We start from the raw sequence: 17,885 nt of genomic DNA, 5'->3' as shown, positions 1-17,885 counted from the left end.
AGCAGTTTTCTGATATTTATTTGCCATTTTAAATTGTTTTGTGTGGGGGAAGATCCTCCTTACCATTAAAAAATATATATATTTCTAGGGGCCACTGGGTGGCTCAGTTGTTAAGCATCTGTCATCCGCTCAGGTCATGATCCTAGGGTCCTGGGATCAAGCCCCGCATTAGGCTCCCCTGCTCCGCTGGGAGCCTGCTTCTTCCTCTCCCACTCCCCTTGCTTGTGTTCCTTCTCTCGCTGGCTGTCTCTGTCAAATAAATAAATAAAATCTTTAATAAATTATATATATATATAATTTCTATTTCCCTAAGTTTTTTTTTTTGATGAGTAACATGTACTTGTGTAGTAAATTTCAGTCAACATATATGTTACAAATGACTTTCCCAGTTTATCGTAATTTTTTTCCAACTCGGTTTATGGAGTCTTGGACACATTGATCAATATTTTACATTTTCTGGCTTTGTCGTGATGATAAACTCCTTTTCCAGGCTTCAGGATTGTACAGTGTATTTCTTTATTCCTTCAGCTATTTTTAAGGTTTCATTTGTTGCATTTACATGTTCAATCCACCTGGAATGTCTTTATGTTCTAGGCCAGTTTCTGGCCGCTCTCCCAGAAAACAACAATCAGGTGTTGCCTAGCAACCGCCACTTGGGTTGGAATTCGGCTTCTTTGAGGGGGAAGAACAGCTGCACTCCCCTCCAAGTGGACTGCAACCTCGAGCGTTGCCTAGTAACCTATTTCAGAGGATGTGATTGGACTCTTCACACAACCCTCCCCCCATCTCCCCGCGCCAGAAAAAATTTAACTAGAAACCTAATCTCTCCGATAGAAAACTAGGGCAGCATATGCGTTGCATAGCAACCAGGTCTCCTGGCCCTCCCGTTAAGACCAGAGTCAGAACTAGCGCCTCGCTCAAAGATGGCGGCCAGCTGCTCCTCTCTCGATATATGTCATTCCACAGTCCTGACAATAATTCAATCCTCCCCGTCAGGCCCGCGAAGGGGTTCGCTATGCTCTTAATCTGCACACGGTGGGTACGAACGTGGATGGACATAGAACCAACGCGCCTTGCGTGCCCCGCACAAACATGGCCGCAGGCGCGTCAAGCAGCGGCGCTAAAACGTCTGGCGCCGGTGTCCGCGCAGCGCAGGCGCACTTCCGCTCATCCCGCAGCGGCTGCGGCGGCGGCGGCGGTGGCGGCGGTGGCGGCTGCTGCGCGGGGCATGGTCCCCGGGTCGGAGGGCCCGGCCCGTGCCGGGGGCCTCGTGGCTGACGTGGTGTTTGTGATTGAGGGCACAGCCAACCTGGGGCCTTACTTTGAAGGGCTGCGCAAGCACTACCTGCTTCCGGCCATCGAGTGAGTGCCGATTCCGCGACTTCCAATTCGGCCCGCCGACTCTAGTTTTCCAGTCTCTTGCCTGACCCCGACCTTTTACCTCCGACCCTCACAGGTATTTTAATGGTGGTCCTCCTGCCGAGACGGACTTCGGGGGAGACGTGAGTCTTGGGACTCCTGGGTCTGAGGGAGGAGGGGCCGGGGACGGGACTCCCGGGTCTGAGGGAGGAGGGAGCCGGGGACGGGACTCCCGGGTCTGAGAGAGTTGGAAATGGAGACCGGACTCCTGGTCTGAGGGAGAAGGGAGCCGGGGACGGGACTCCTGGGTCAGAGAGTTGGAAATGGAGACCGGACTCCTGGTCTGAGGGAGAAGGGAGCCGGGGACGGGACTCCTGGGTCTGAGAGAGTTGGAACCGGAGACCAGACTCCTGGTCTGAGGGAGAAGGGATCCGGGGACGGGACTCCCGGGTCTGAGAAAGTTGGGAATGGAGACCGGACTCCTGGTCTGAGGGAGGAGGGAGCTGGGGACGGACTCCTGGGTCTGAGGGAGGAGGGAGCTGGACTGGCGTCCCAGATGAAAAGTTCCTCTGTCCTCTCCTCCCAGTATGGGGGGACCCAGTACAGCCTCGTGGTGTTCAACACGGTGGACTGCGCTCCCGAGTCCTACGTACAGTGTCACGCTCCCACCAGCAGCGCCTATGAGTTTGTCACCTGGCTCGATGGCATTAAGTGAGCTTTTTTTTTTTTGTGCTCGGGTGGGTTGGGGGGCCCTGTGAGGGACCATGAACGGATGGCAGCTTGGTTTGAGCTTCAGGAACCATCCCTCACACTGGGTGACTGAAAGGGCTGAGAGGGATTGTTTTTGTCCATAAATCACTTCAGTGGTGGGTTCTGTGTGCTCAGCAGTTTTGCCATCCCTGTGGAAGTAGAAAAATCTTCCCAGTATGGGAGGCCTGTTGAGCTCCAGCGACTGGTACTGTGAGGTTCTCCACATTCTGCCTGATTCTCCACATCCTGCCGGCTGTTTCTCATCTGTACTCCAGTCTTCCTTTTTCAGATGGGCCCCTTGAGGCCTGAGTGCATGGGGGGTGGGGCCTAGGCCAGGATAGATCCCTCTGTGCTTTGGATGGGATTTGGAATGTTCCCTTTGCAGGCTCAGTGCAGGGTGCAAACAGCCTGCGGTCAAATCACAGCCAAACCACAACAGAACTCCCAGACCCAGGAGTCCCTGCTCCCTTTGTGCCTCATGTAGCTTATCTCCTATCCCTTTAAAGGGGGGATGTTGTAGTACTTATTTATTTATTGTATTATTTATTCTCTGTTGCATAACAGATTATCCCAAGACTTAGTGGCTCAGGATAATAAACGTTGATTATTTCATGTCATCTCTGTGAGTAAGGAATTCAGGACTGGCATAACTGGATGGTTCTAGCTCAGGGTTATGTCATGTTGCAGTCATCCAAGGGACTGGCCTATTCGTTTTCAAGGTGGCTCACTCTGGCTGCGGAGTGTCCTCCTAACGTGGCAGCTGGCTTATCTCAGACGAGGCAACACAACAGAAAGAGCAAAGAGGAGGCTACGAGGGTTTTTATGATCAAGTTTTGGAAGTTACACGGCATGACCTCTGCCATATTCTGTTTGGTCTAGAAGTCAGTCCTGTTCAGTGCGAGGAGCGTGAGGGGAGATGAATGCCAAGGGTGTGAATACCAGGAGGTGGGAATCACTGGGGGGCCGGGCTACCATGACTGCATGGGCATTTTTTGGGAATTAAGTGAACTGGTGACTACTTAAAACAGCACCTGGCATGTATTAAGTGCTGTGTTAGTGTTCGCTGTTGTTTCACGTCTCGGGCTCTTGGTTTGTGAATGGATAATGGTGGTCCGGATCTCTGGTGCTCTTGGGAGGCTCACAGGAGCTCATCTTCATGTGGTGCCTTCATCCTGCCTAGTGCAGGGTCTGGTCTGTGGTTAGAGTTCACTACACAGCACCGGTTCATGGCTGTTGTTCTCTTCATGCGTTCGTGCAGCAAGTGTTTGCTGAGTGCCTGCTTAGTTCCAGGCTGTCCATGCTGGACTGGGTGCTGCACGTTCACTGGGAAGTTGACACCCAAGTTTGACCCCTCATGGTCATTAGAGCTAGTAGTCAGGACAGAGTAGGATTTCCCAACCTCAGTACTGTTGACGCTTTGGGCCAAAAAGTTCACTGTTGTGGGGGGCTGTCCTGTGCACTGCCGGATGTTCAGTAGTCTCCCTGGCTTCTAGCCACCCCATGCCAGGAGCCACCTCCAAGCTGTGACACACAAAAATGTCTCCAGACATTGTCAAGTGTCCCCTGGGATGGGGAGTTGGGGGGACAAAATCCACCCCAGCTGAGAAGTACTAGGATAGTACTTGAGTACATGAGTAATGGTAAGTGGGGGCTCTTTGAGGCCCAAGTTCAAGTGTGATGTCCATCAAGTGCCCAGCACTGAGCACAGGGTCTGGCACCAGGGAGGCCTAAGGAGAACTGTGCGGAATGAGAGAGTATGTGAATGAACGCTCGGATGCACTTTATACACTGATTCTTCCTGGTGAACTACAAGCTGCAAGACCCAACTCCGAAGTCCCTTCCCTGACGCTGGCAAACAGCCAGTCACTCCCTTCTCTGCCCCTGGCACTCTGAGCTATTCCCCTGTCACAGCCCCATGCCTATGGACTGTGAATGTCTAGGTCCCTGGTGTTCTTCTGCTTTTTTGTTTCCAGCTGGGGCCTGGCACCCAAAGGGCCTCAGGAGACCTTGATGGTAAATAAATGAGTGAAAGCCATGGAGAAGATAATCACCAAGAAACCAAACCTTCTGGTGGGTGTTGACATGTCAGGACAAGCAGTTAAGCCCTCTTATTTAAAACTTTCCAGGGGCACCTGGCTGGCTCAGTCAGGAGAGCATGCGACTCTTGATTTCGGGGTTGTGAGTTCGAGCCCCACGATGGGTGTAGAAAGAACTTAAATAAATAAAAACTTTAAAAAAAATCTTAAAAATTGGTAAGTAAATAAGTCTTTCCAAAGCATGTGCAAGATAAGTGGGAAATGCTTTCTGAGCACATTCAGCACATACCCACACCTCCTCCTTAATCAGCTTAGAATACACTGTACCTTTAGCCAAATGTAAAAGCTTTGTAGGTTGTGTGCTCACTGCGGAATCCTCCCAATCAGCTAATAAACGTTGGCAGTGGTCTTTGTTGTACCAAGTCCTGTGTAACCATCTAAATTCACTTTCTGTGACGTTGCCGGGTGGTCCAGCACAGAGATCACAAAGTCTGTGGATTTTGTTCGCACTCGGGGAAGAAATCTTATCTTCTCCCGGAACATCTGTAACTTAAGGAACAAAGCATGCAGTGTGATTTTTGAAACGTCCTTGCTTTGGGAAGATTTCTTTCTTTCTTTTTTTTTTTTTCTTTTTAAAGATTTTATTTATTTATTCGACAGAGATAGAGACAGCCAGCGAGAGAGGGAGCACAAGCAGGGGGAGTGGGAGAGGAAGAAGCAGGCTCATAGCGGAGAAGCCTGATGTGGGGCTCGATCCCATAACGCCGGGATCACGCCCTGAGCCAAAGGCAGACGCTTAACCGCTGTGCCACCCAGGCGCCCCGGGAAGATTTCTTTCTGATGCTCCATTTCCTTTCTTTCAAGAGGGCCAGGTTTTTTTCCCCCTCCTCCCTACAGCAAGTGACCCAGAATCAGAAATAATAGGGTAGGCAGAAAAGGAGCCCTGAGTGTGTTCTCCCTAGCACTGTGACCGTCTGTTCGTTCATTCCTTCAGTCCTTCAACAAATGTTTGTGGAGCAGACTGTCCTGGGCCCTGAGGAATTGGGAACATAAGCCAGGCCAGGTCCTGGCCCTCTTGGAGCTTGTGTCCACAGCAGGGCAACCAACCAGGTGGGTCAAGCCTGGTCGCTGTTCACAGTGACTCAATTTGACCAGTACCTATGGGGGCCTCCAAGGGCTCATTACCTGAGAGTGGGCCGTGAAGACTGGCAGGGTGTGTGGGGGGTAATGGCATCAGCAAGAGACCGGGGAAGCAGTAAGAGTCCGAGCCCACCTGTGGCACTGGGCCACTTTCATCTTCACGTTTGCATCATTGAGGGGTTCATTTGGAATTAAGGCTTATCGTAAATTCTGTGGTATTCAGAACATTTTGAAGCTGGCCAGATTTTATTTCTGCTCCCCATTTTTCAAATGTTTTCTCATTTCCCGGACAAAATACATGTTACATATCTCTCTGAACGCCTAACAGACGGCCTCCGCTCTGGAAGGAAAAAGCAAGGTTCAGGATCTCAAAGTGATTGGTCGATCACACTTTCCCTCATAAATTGCTTTTTTTAATTGAGGTAAAGTTCACATAACAGAGGTGAATTTTGAAGTGAACAATTCAGTGGCATTTAGTGTGTTTACACTGTGCAATCACACGGTCCCAAAACATTTTCATGCCCCTAAAAGGAGACCTGCACACATGAAGCAGTTGCTCTGTATCTGCTCCAACCCCCCACTCCCCCCCCCCCAGCCTTGGGCCAGGACACTTTTGGCTCAAAAAGGCTCATGAAAATAGTGGTTTGATTTATTCGGGAATAGAAGGTCCTGGCAGGGTGGATGCAGGGTCAGTTCATTCACTGGGATCTGGCCTGCAACTCTGGCCTTCAAGTTCTTGTGGGAACAGAGTCTCGGTGGTAAGGAAGAGGAGGGCTGGGAGCAGGGGGTGGGGGTAAGGAGCAGCAGTGGGGCCCACAGGGCCTAGAGGGAGAGAGCCCACAACTAAGAATTGGCATAAGAACTTGGGAAGGGAGCAGAGGGGTCGAGCTGCCGTGGCTCACTTGTCCAGGAGGCCCTGTGTGTCCTCGAGCACCTTGGACACTAGCTGGAGATGCCTCGGACTGACCATTTGGTCCCTCTCGCTGCAGGCTGCCCTGGCTCTGGGAGTCAGGGGCGCTGTGGAGGGAAGCTTGACAATTACGGTATCTGGTGACATGTGATATGATTGAGGGTGGGCCCTAAAATCAGGTGGCTGCTGAGGCAGGCTTCCCGGAGGAGGGGACACTAGGCTGGGGTTGAGGGGGGGTCATAGTATAGATAAGCAGGGATTTTCCTCCTGGGCCAGAAGAGGGGTGTGTGTGGTCATGGCAAACAGCACAGGCAGAAGACTGGTTATGTGGCAGATCACGGAGACAGGGACACATGAAACTTTCTGGACGACTTATGCCCAGAGGAGGATGGACCAGGAAGGTGGGCAGAGCCTGGGGCACGGAGGGGCCCAGAGCCTGGGCCATAGTTGGATTGGCAGCCCTTTGTTACGTATGTACGTACGTGTGTATGTATGTAAACGCCATGCCACACATGGGTCTCGAACTCTGACCCCAAGATCAAGAGTTGCATGCTCTACTGACTGAACCCGCCCCAAACCTTTAGCCATTCGTTTTTTAACACACATTTCCTGAGGCGACAGGGCCTTCAAAGCTCCCAGAGAGGGACCCAGTCTGCACACTGCACCTGTGGCTGAGAGTCAGCCTCACAACTATTTGACCTGAAGAATCGTCGTGACAGCAGCTGCGCTCCTGTAGTGGCTGTCCCCATGCCACGCCCCACATGGGGTGGTCACTGGTGACCTGTCTGCACGTCAGATGGAAGAGAAACCTGAGTCTGCATATGAGTTTCCAGGGGCTGCCGAAGTGACGTAGTAACTGGTTGGCTTAGGGGCGCCTGGTTGACTCAGTCGGTTAAGCGTCTGACTTTTTTTTTTTTTTTGAAAGATTTTATTTATTTATTCAACAGAGATAGAGACAGCCAGCGAGAGAGGGAACACAAGCAGGGGGAGTGGGAGAGGAAGAAGCAGGCTCATAGCAGAGGAGCCTGATGTGGGGCTCGATTCCACAACGCCGGGATCACGCCCTGAGCCGAAGGCAGACACTTAACCGCTGTGCCACCCAGGAGCCCCTAAGCGTCTGACTTCTGCTCAGATCATGATCTCAGGGTCCTGGGATTGAGCCTGTGTTGGCTCCACACTCATCCGGGAGCCTGTTTCTCCCTCACCCTCTGCCCCTCCTCCTGCTTGTGCGCGTGCTCGCTCACTCTCTCAAATAGATAAATAAAATCTTAAAAAAAAAAAAAAAAGGAAAACTGGTTGGCTTAGACCAGTGACTCAACAGTTTAGGATCCGGGAGCCCAGGATCAAGGTGTGGGCAGGGCCATGCTCCCTCTGGAGCCTGTGGGGGAAGATCCGTGTCTCTTCCAGCTTCTGGTGTCCCCAGACCATCCTTGGCCTGTGGTAGTGTCACTCCAATCTCCATATGGCGTTCTTTTCTCTGTCTCTACGTTGTCTTCCTTCTGAGCATGTCTGTCTCTGTATCTACATTTCCCTGTTTTGACATGGGTCATATTGGANTTCCCCCCCCCCCCCCCCGCCGTGACCTCAGTGTAGTCTCCTTACCTCTGTAAATATCCCATTTCCAAATAAGGTCACGTTCTGGGATTATCGGGGGTTAGGACCTTCAACATCTCTTGGGGATGGGGATATAATTCAACCCTTGACACTGGGGGGACAGAGGAGGCCCCCATATTGAGCTGGGAGGGTGGGCTGAGGCCAGGGCTGGCTTTAAAGGTGGAACAGCCAGCCCTGAGGGGAGGTGTGCAGGGATGGGGACACAGTTTGAGATCATAGGCCAGGTGTCCTGGACCTTTCCCTGTTCCGTGCTCTGGCAGGACCTCTGGCCAGAGGGACTCCGTCAGAGATGACAAACAGCCCTTGTCACTAGGCCTGGTTCTGTGACAGCGCTGGGGATAGAGCAGGAAACTTGATAGTGTCCCTGTGCCCAGGTGCACGGTAGAGTGTGGGGAGGAGGGTGGGCTCAGGCTCTCAGCTGTGGCCTGGGGGCTGGGAGGTGGCGGCCCTGGGTGCCACAGGGGACCCGGGGGCTGACAGCCTCACCCCCTGCAGGTTCATGGGCGGGGGTGGTGAGAGTTGCAGCCTCATCGCAGAAGGCCTCAGCACAGCCCTGCAGCTCTTCGATGACTTCAAGAAGATGCGGGAGCAGATGTGAGTGTGCCTGGCCTGTGGGGCCCCCCGTGTCTCTTTCCACCTGGCTCTGTCTGCTGCAGGAGTCTGCCCACTGCCTCATGCCGGGGAAGTGGGTGGGCTCTAGCCCGGAGCGCTCCGGGCGGGAGGCAGGAGGTGCCCCTGGCCAGTGCCTGGTCTGGGTGTCCTCACTGGGAAGAGGAGCCTGCTCTGGGTCTGCCTCCTGCTTTCCCTACCTGCTGGGCAGCTTGGAGTCGGGAACCTCGTTGGGCCTCAGTGTTCTCAGCTGTAAAATGGGGCTGTTACTCCTGACTTCCTGTGGGGCGGACTACTTGTTGTTACCTGCTCCACGTCTTTCCTTCTCCCTGGCAGCGGCCAGACACACCGTGTCTGCCTCCTTATCTGTAACTCGCCCCCGTACCTGCTCCCTGCTGTCGAGAGCACCACATACTCTGGGTACACGACAGAGAGTCTCGTGCAGAAGATAGGGGAGGTGAGGACTCTTGAGTCGGAGGGAGGGTCTGGGGCTGGACTCCCAGGGCTCAGGGAGGAGGGGGCTGGGACCTGGACTCCTGAGTTGTGACCAGCTCTGCTAACTCCTTTTGGAAGAACTATAACCCAGAATCCCCTGGGGCAGCTAATACAGGTCTCAGGGTCACTTTTCTCAAAGCCTGGTGGGAATTTTGCTTTATGCCCCAGCGGGTGTGGTAGCCTGGGGATCAGCCCCGATGGCCCCACCATGACTGCTCCTCTCTTGTCCTGCAGCAAGGGATCCACTTCTCCATAGTGTCTCCCCGGAAGCTGCCTGCCCTGAGGCTTCTGTTTGAGAAGGCAGCTCCCCCGGCCTTGCTGGAGCCGCTGCAGCCACCAACAGACGTGAGCCAGGACCCCCGGCACATGGTGCTGGTGCGGGGGCTCGTGCTGCCGGGTGAGGCCCGAGTGCCAACAGTGGAGCAATGGGGGGCGTCCCCCCCTCCTCTCTCTCTGACTTGGATTTCTCTCCCCTGTCTCAAACCCCTTCGCACGGGGCTCCATCGTCCATCCTTCGCTCTCAGTTGGGGGTGGTTCAGCCCCAGGCCCCCTCCAGCCAAAGCAGCCTGTCCCCCTGCCTCCAGCTCCACCCTCGGGCGCCTCACTCTCAGCAGCCCCCCAGCAGCCTCTGCCCCCCGTCCCCCAGCAGTATCAGGTATGGATGTGGTCAGGAAGGGGACATGCTTCTGGGGTCTTATGGGAGCTCTGGCTTCTTGGGAGAGACCTAACTGGATGTCGGGGCTTGTGGGGTGATGGGGAGTCTCCACTGGGACCCTAGGGTGGGTGGGACTCTTGGGGCCAGAGAATCTCATCCCCGTGGAGGGTTGTGGTGTGATGGGAGTCATCCTGCTATGATGTCACGGCCAGGATAGCTGTGCTTTGGATGGGCATGGTGGTGTGACCCCATGGGACACCCGGCCTGGGATGCGCGGTCCACATCACATTCCACTCCCAGGTCCCTGGGAACCTGAGTGCAGCTCAAGTGGCGGCCCAGAATGCAGTGGAAGCCGCCAAGAACCAGAAGGCTGGGCTGGGCCCACGCTGTGAGTCCCGAGGTGGGGATATGGGGTGGGCTGGGGTCATCCAGGCCTCTCTACACATCTGTCCCCACCTCTTTTCTTGTTCTCTCCCACAGTCTCACCCATTAACCCTCTCCAGCAAGCTGCTCCAGGAGTAGGTCCCCCCTTCAGCCAGGCACCGGCCCCACCACTACCCCCAGGGCCCCCTGGCGCCCCCAAGGCACCCCCTGCTTCCCAGCCCAGCCTGGTCTCCACCGTGGCTCCTGGCCCAGGCCTGGCCCCCCCCGCACAACCTGGGGCACCGTCCATGGTAGGTGCTGGAACACCCACCCCGCTGCTCTACTCCTTCCTGCTGCTCATAGAGCAGAGGCCAAGCAATTTGCCTTCCTAAAGGTGTAAGGGTGCATGGGTCTTGTTGTCCTGGGTCCTGAGGGGTTCATGGAGCTTATGTCACGACTGAGACCAGAGGGTCTGGGGGCAGAATGGTGGGGCTTTGGCTCCTAGCGGGGGAGAACTATTCAGAGGAGTCCAAGGGATCCTGGGAGTCGGGGCGTCATGGGTCCTTAGAGTGCTCAGATCCTGTGGAGTCAGAGCATTTATGGTGCCAGGCACAGACAAGTGGTGTTGAGACAGGAACCTGCGTTCTGTTCTTCCTGCCGGTCTGCCTCTCTCTCGGGACACCCCTCCCAGGAGGTGGTCTGACCCTGCTCCACTGCCCTCCTTGCTCCCCTCTGGCAGGCGGGCACGGTGGCCCCAGGCGGGGTGAGCGGCCCTTCCCCGGCCCAGCTAGGGGCCCCGGCCCTCGGGGGGCAGCAGTCGGTCTCCAACAAACTCCTGGCCTGGAGCGGGGTCCTCGAGTGGCAGGAGGTGAGTAGCTCGAGGAGCCATGTGGTTCTCATGGCCTGTTAGGATGTGTGGCTGGGCCAGGGTCCCTGTGGGGCTGTGGCACTTGTGGTCCTAAGGAGAGTCTCAAGGAAGCCTTGAGTTTGGGATTAGGGAGGTAGTAAGAATTGTGTTTCGAGTGAAGCACTGAAAAGTCTCAGATTCGGGGTGTGACGGGGGTTCAGGGGATCATGGCAGGGAGGGGACAGAGGTTGCGGGACCGCTGGTCTGGAGGAGGGGCGCAGGGCTCGTGGGACTTAAGCTGGGGGAAATCCTGAGCTACGGGGCTCCCAGGGTAGAACGGGAGAGGTTGAGGCGACCGGGCTTCAGGGCCTTTTTCGCCGTGACATGTGCTGCTTTTCTACTCAGAAGCCCAAACCTGCGTCTGTGGACGCCAACACCAAGCTGACGCGATCGCTGCCTTGCCAGGTCTATGTGAATCACGGCGAGAACCTGTAGGTGACTGACTGTAGGGCTGGGGGCTGGGTGGACCTGGGCTTGCACCCTCCTGACGCCTCTCCCCCCGTGGCCCCCAGGAAGACAGAGCAGTGGCCCCAGAAGCTGATCATGCAGCTCATCCCGCAGCAGCTGCTGGTGAGTGGCTCGAGGGAGCACCGCCTGCCCCTCCTGGTCGGCTTGTCCCGTTCTCTTCCCTCGTCCCTTCCCTGTCCCGTGCCCACTTGGGCTCCCTGCTGCTCACTTCCCCACCCCGCATGCCGGCTGTGTGTCTCCCGCAGACCACCCTGGGCCCTTTGTTCCGGAACTCGAGGATGGTGCAGTTCCATTTCACCAACAAGGACCTGGAGTCCCTGAAAGGCCTCTACCGCATCATGGGCAACGGCTTTGTGAGTCTGGGGCAGGGCGGGACCTTCTAGAACCGGGAGGGCTGGGTGCCCCCTCCTCCTCCTCCTCAGGGGTGACTGGTGTGCGTCCTCCGCCAGGCCGGTTGCGTGCACTTCCCACACACTGCCCCCTGCGAGGTGCGCGTGCTCATGCTCCTGTACTCGTCCAAGAAGAAGATCTTCATGGGCCTCATCCCCTACGACCAGAGCGGCTTCGTCAACGGCATCCGGCAGGTCATCACCAACCACAAGCAAGTCCAGCAGCAGAAGCTGGAGCAGCAGCGTGGGGTGAGTGACTGGGGCCTCCCTCCCCCCAGCACCCACCCCTGCCCGCCTGGGCCCTGGAGCTTGTGGCCAGATCCCCAGCATCCCTCCTGGGCTGAGACGTGGCCACCTGGGTTCAGTCCCTTCCCCACATTTTCTTGTGATCTTTGTACCTCTTTCAGTGCTGCATTGAATCTCAGAGACACAGCCCCCTCTTGGGGACTTGGGAAAGGAAGGTTTACTTCCCAGACACCCACCCCCAAAGAACGTTCTAGCTCCCGACAGGTTCCCCTTCAGGGTTCAGAAGGCTCCCCCCACCCAAACACAGGACCCCCACTCCCACCCCCAGTCACTGACCTGCTCCCTGTCCCACACAGATGGGGGCACAGCAGGCACCCCCTGGGCTGGGCCCCATTCTGGAGGACCAGGCGAGACCCTCACAGAATCTGGTGAGGAGAGGACTGGTGGGGTCAGGGCCAGGGCGGGGGAGACCCCCAAAGTTACTGTCATTTTGACCTGACCTTGGAGGCCAGGGAGTCCGGGGAATCTGCCTCGTCCCTCACCCCCATCTTTTCCCACCAGCTCCAGCTCCGCCCACCACAGCCCCAGCCTCAGGGCACCGTGGGGGCCTCTGCAGCCTCAGGACAGCCCCAGCCCCAAGGTGCTGCCCAGGCCCCCCCAGGTGCCCCCCAGGGTCCTCCTGGAGCAGCCCCTGGTCCTCCCCCTCCTGGACCCATCCTTCGGCCTCAGAACCCTGGGGCCAACCCCCAACTGCGAAGTCTCCTCCTCAACCCACCTCCGGTGAGATTTGGGGGTGGAGGGCAAATGGGAGCCATGGGGCTGGGCCCTGGGCCCTGATGGTTCTGGTCCTTTTGTTTGGGAGGAAGGAGGTTGGCTTTGATCAGAGGGTGTGAATAGAGCCCTGCCAAGGGCTTCAGGCAGACCCCAAGGGCTCCAGGCAGACGGGCTCCCCTGTGTCTGTCTTACATGGGTTTCTGCTAAGATTCCTTTGAAGAAAGTATCCCCCCCCCCCCGGCAACCACTGGATGAGATGTCCTCTGAGCAGCTTCTATGCTAGAGGCTGCTTGATGGGGTGGGGGCTCTGAGCCACTTTCTTTGTTCTCCCAGCCCCAGACGGGGGTGCCCCCACCCCAAGCTTCCCTCCACCACCTCCAGCCACCAGGGGCTCCTGCACTGTTGCCCCCACCACACCAGGGCCTGGGGCAACCCCAGCTGGGGCCCCCTCTCCTGCACCCACCACCTGCCCAGTCCTGGACCACACAGCTTCCCCCGAGAGCTCCACTGCCAGGTAAGAAGGTCCCTGGGGAGGGCAGGGGTCTGGACTAAGTGTCCCAGCCGCCCCTGGGCTAGAGCCTCAAGACCAAGGGCTCCTGGAAAGTGAAGTCCTGGATTCAAGAATGGTAGCTGGTCCCCTCCCCCAGGGTTCTTGGGAGGCTCTGAGGGGTCCTGGAAAATACAACCCAGGGGATCAAGACCCAGTGGGGCAAGATCTTTTTGTGATTCCTTTCCTGTGTGTCCCAGGGTTGATGGGAAATAGTCTTAGGGCCAGAGAAGTAATTTGGGGGATGGGCTTCTAAAGGCTCATGGGAATCAACACATTTGTGACCAGACGGGGCCAGAAGGTGCCCCTGATGGGTCCCCCTGGAGCTTCCTAGAAAAGTCATTACCTTGGGCTCCCAGAAGAAGAGGGAGGAAGCAGGCCCAGGGCCCTCCAGGGCCCCAGGGACTACTGGGAGATGCAGTCCCTTCCCCACTGCCCCCCAGGTCAGATGCTGCTGAGCGGGGGTCCCCGGGGCCCGGTTCCCCAGCCGGGCCTGCAGCCCAGCGTCATGGAGGACGACATCCTCATGGATCTCATCTGAACCCCCGACACCCAATAAAGTTCCTTTTAACACACGCCCCGGCTCCCGTCACTGACGTCCCCCAGGACTGGGCAGGAGGAGACCTGGGGGGGAGACCTCTCTGTCCTTGTTCTCGCTTCAGCAGCTGTCCCTGAGGCTCTGGGCTGGTGACGCCAGTGCCTCCGCAGTGAGTCAGGCAGTCTGGTGCAGCCTGGCTCTGGGCCGGGGTCGGGGGGTGGGATGTGGAGGCAGGCAGGCAGAGCTCGGGACCGTGTGCCCTTGCAGAGATAGGCTGGGTACCTGGGAGAGGCCTCTGAGCCAGCTGGGCTCAGCAGTCTTGGAGGAGAAGTGGGAGTCGACGAGGCCGAGAAGGAAGGAGGCAAGTGGTGATCTAGGTGTGGGAACAGCAGAAGCGAATGTGTGAGGGCAGTAGAGAGCTTGGGATGTTCAGAAGTGCAAGTCTGGCATGAGGAAGGAGGGACCCAGAGAGGTGGGCAGGTGCCAGGTTGGGAGGAGGCTCGGGTTCCAAACTGAGTGGCTCAAGGTTTGTCCTGAGGACACAGAAGAGCCAGGGGAAGCCACGTGCAAGGAGCAGGTCTGGGTTGACTGGCTGGCAGGGCCTCTGGGTTGTCAAGTGCAACGGGGCAAGCAAGGCCAAGAATGCAGGGAAGAGGCTGGGGTGGTGGCCTGGGGAGGGGAGAGGCTGGTGGAGGCTGGGACCGAGTAAGGGGGCAAGAGGGCTGAGTCTGGGGACTTGGCATGCCATGTGAAGGAATTGGGGGTGAAGGGGTGGGGTCAGAGCTGGCCCCTGGCTCCTGGCCTGGGTGCTGGTAGGTAGTGGAGCCTCTCTGAGTGAGGAAACTGGGGGAAGGAGCCGGTAGTGTTAATGGTCCAAGGAGTGTCCAAGCCATAGATCACATGTTGGGAGTTCAGGATGTGTTCCTAGGAGACGGCATATGTTTGATTGTTGGAGCCACGAGAGTGGACAAGATCACACGTGAGGAGAGGCCAGCCCCAGGTCCCAGAGATGGACCTTCCAGGGCTTTGGACGGGGTGGACAGTGGGGTTGTCCCTGAGATGGAAAACATGGCAGGGGATAGGTTTGGGGCGTGTCGAGGCAAGAATGTCCTCAGGGAGACGTCTAGAGGGCAGCTGGATACAGACACGATGTGCAGTGCAAGGACGGTCCAGCCTGGAGGCAGAGAGCTTGTTATCTGTTGTCAGACTCTAGACTAGCATCGCTCAGTGCGTGGTCCATGCCTGGACCACCAGCATCCACATTGTTTGGGACGCTGGTTAACATCTGACTCCTGGACCCCGTCTCAGGAGAGAGGTTGCAATCTGGTGGCCTGTGGGCCACTCTACAGATGAGTTTTGTTTGGCCTTCCCTGTGTTAGCATATGTAGCATTTTTTCCTAACGAGTTAGTTGTAAAAATCAGGATAATTTGCATGTGTGCGCACACACACACACTCACACATACAGACACACACAGACACACACCCAATCTGCATCCTTGGCTTTTCCTGACACGTCAGAAGTTCTGGCACCTCTGGGCCCGCCCTTCTCCTAGCAATAATGGGCTGGAGCTGCCCCTTTTGATGGGGCGTGTGCTCTCTGGTTCGCCACAGTCCCCACCACTCCCGTTTGGCTCCCTCACCGCGAGGCAGAGGGTCATTGCCTTTGGGCTTGCACTGTGGTTGTTCCTGTGGTAGCATTCAGAGGCAAGTGAAATCTTTCTTGTACCCATGTCTCTATCAAAAGTGGCAAAACGAAAGAGAGACCGAGAGGGCCACGTGTTTCGAGAAAAATGGGAGCGAGCCTATTTCTTTGTGGAAGTGAAGAGCATGCCTATGTGTTTAATATGCAAAAAAATCGTATCTGTGTTGAAAGAATACAACCTGAGACGTCATTACGAATCAAAGCACAGTAAGAGCTTCGACCAGTACACAGAACAGATGCGAGACGCGATACTCAGTGAACTGAAAAAGGGCCTCAAGTGTCAGTAGGGTTTGCTTTGGAAAGAAAGCAGGTCCGAGAAGTGGTGTTCGAGTAACGAGGAAAGCACGACCTGGGCGTTAAAGCCTTCCACCGATGGCGAGTTTGTGAAGGAGAAGGACGGCGGGTCCTGGACAGAGACACTCGCCTGTTGAGACTATCCTTTCGGCCTGATGGGCGTTTGCATTGCGCCACGAGTTGAAGATAAAACCAGAAGATTTACAAGTTCAGTTGCTTGAAAGAGTCAACTCCATTGTGGCCTTTTCTATCGTTGCTCATGAACTCTTACCTCCCAGTTAGCTTTATTTATTTGTGGTATGGAGAATTTCGATGCGACCGAAGAAGTCTGTGACACTGTGCCCAGGCAGGCCCGACGCTGGGAGATGAGCTATTTTTTGTGTGTGTATTGACAAATACACAGACGGGCGAGAATTCCTAAGCCCAGTTGCAGACCACTGTGGTAACCTAATGATCTGTGTCACAGGGGGCCTTGTCAGGACGCCTCAATCGCAGGAGGTGACACTTGGTCAGGACTCAAGTCAGCCTGTTGCCTCAATCACCAGGAACTGAGTTGTGTTCAGAAGGTACACAGAACACACCGCGGACATCCTGAACACGCTGCTGTGCTTTAACCACGGGCAGGTGGATGGTGACCTTGACCCGATGCGTTTGACAGAAGTTCTGTGACCTGGTCGTCACGCAATGATGTGGAAGGGATCTGAACTGTTGAAATCCATTGACTTGGTTCATCTCCAGTGAGGTGAAGGCCACACCTTGTTTCCCCTGAGAAGTTTGATCAAGGACTTTTGGTCGAGGTTACAACCCCCTCACCCCCCGAACACTAGTTCTCTGCAAAGATGTTCACAAACAGCTACTTGAATGTATGATCGTGTTTGCCCAGTCCTGGCAAAAATGGGAAGCCCCTGCCAGGGAATAGTTCCTTTGCTGCAGTTGGTTTCCAGAAACAAAAGACATGGCCTGGAGCATATTCACCCAGCTGGTGGGGTTCAAGACCAAATTCCCCTAAAGGCTCTCTGCGTCCAGACTTTGTGAAAATGAACTAACACTGTCCAGTTTGCCTCCGTCGGTTACTGTTGATAGTGTGAATGCAGACACAAGTAGTAATTACTGAACTACAGGGCGGTAGAGTGCTGGTTCCTAACTGTGATGCCGTTGGAAGACACAACCCTACAACTGTCTCCAGCAGTTGTCTTGAATCTCGGGGTTTGGAGGCGCCCACACTTGTAAACAGCTGTTTTCCATTACAAAATTGATTCAGATTAAATAACCATTCCCAGTTAAGGATTCAAGGTTGAGTTCTAAACTGCCCGTCCTACCGTGACATCCAAGGCCTGACGCTGACCTCTCGGTGCGGAAGTGGGTGAGGTCAGCCTTCTGGCTTCAAAGTCAAAGGAGCAAAAGAATTATGAAAGAGAAAAATTTTAATAATTCAATATTTCTATTTTTCAATTTGTATTTTTTCAATTTTGAATTTGAAATATAAACTCCAGTATCATACATGTTTGTATTCTGTTCCATGCATTCACCATCGTTCAGTAAAGATACAATTTGATTATATTTCTGGCCGTCGACTTTTCTCATGCCTGGCTAGTTCACTCATTTATGTGGCCCGCCTGGCTCCTGTAGGCATTTGAGTTTACCATCCCTGCCGTGGCACTGCTGAATGGAATCTGGGGGCAGGAGGGAGGCTGGGAATCACCATTTTGAATGAGCTCCCTAGGTGGCTCTCATGCAGACAAAAGATGGAGCAGGAGATGCTGGAGGTGGTTGAAGGGAAAGTGGGTGATGTTTCCTGGGCAGTGTGTGTAACAGGGGCTTTTGAAAACTCAGATGGCTTCAGGCACCAGGCAGGTGATGGAAATGCGTGAAGCGGACGGGTGTAAGACAGTAGGGAGTGATGGGGACTGTGGCGAACTTGCAGAGTGCTTGCCCCACCTAGTGGCATTCAAATTGCAACAACAACAACAAAACACTGTGAGGACCAAACAAAATCCGCTTGTGGGTCTGACGAGGCCATCGGGCCGCCATTTTGTGACCTCTGGAAGAAGGAGAAGACGCGGGGACAAGGACAGCCCTGAGATAGAT

General features: G+C 55.3%; 1 protein-coding gene across 6 annotated transcripts; it reads left to right on the top strand.

Annotated features, from left to right (window-relative positions):
- Positions 1-1,080: 1,080 nt before the first annotated feature.
- Positions 1,081-17,364, top strand: MED25 (mediator complex subunit 25). Of its 6 annotated transcripts, none has more exons than XM_034637933.1 (18): positions 1,088-1,362; positions 1,457-1,502; positions 1,946-2,070; positions 8,305-8,403; positions 8,755-8,875; positions 9,148-9,310; positions 9,438-9,568; positions 9,869-9,956; positions 10,049-10,242; positions 10,671-10,799; positions 11,184-11,269; positions 11,351-11,408; positions 11,552-11,659; positions 11,756-11,944; positions 12,298-12,369; positions 12,503-12,721; positions 13,049-13,229; positions 15,546-17,363. In XM_034637933.1, the coding sequence occupies exons 1-18, from the start codon at positions 1,229-1,231 to the stop codon at positions 15,788-15,790; spliced, it is 2,388 nt and encodes a 795-aa protein (XP_034493824.1). In that variant the 5' UTR covers positions 1,088-1,228; the 3' UTR covers positions 15,791-17,363. The 6 variants fall into 6 exon arrangements, with proteins under 6 accessions (XP_034493825.1, XP_034493824.1, XP_002917873.1 ...); XM_002917827.4 differs by lacking the exon at positions 15,546-17,363 and adding an exon at positions 13,706-13,838 and having other exon boundaries at positions 1,128-1,362; XM_034637934.1 differs by lacking the exon at positions 12,298-12,369 and having other exon boundaries at positions 1,081-1,362.
- Positions 17,365-17,885: the final 521 nt, after the last annotated feature.

This window comes from Ailuropoda melanoleuca, chromosome 12 (assembly GCF_002007445.2).
Source record: "Ailuropoda melanoleuca isolate Jingjing chromosome 12, ASM200744v2, whole genome shotgun sequence".
Classification (NCBI taxonomy): domain Eukaryota; kingdom Metazoa; phylum Chordata; class Mammalia; order Carnivora; family Ursidae; genus Ailuropoda; species Ailuropoda melanoleuca.
This window is presented reverse-complemented; position numbering and strand designations above follow the sequence as displayed.

What these genes read in the sequence shown, in the direction of transcription:
- MED25 (XM_034637933.1), top strand. Translation starts at nt 1,229, where the DNA reads ATGGTCCCCGGGTCGGAGGGCCCGGCCCGTGCCGGGGGCCTCGTGGCT. An exon ending in GGGTCCTCGAGTGGCAGGAG is followed by an intron (nt 10,800 to 11,183) that starts GTGAGTAGCTCG and finishes TTTTCTACTCAG; the next exon opens with AAGCCCAAACCTGCGTCTGT. An exon ending in TCATCCCGCAGCAGCTGCTG is followed by an intron (nt 11,409 to 11,551) that starts GTGAGTGGCTCG and finishes TGTCTCCCGCAG; the next exon opens with ACCACCCTGGGCCCTTTGTT.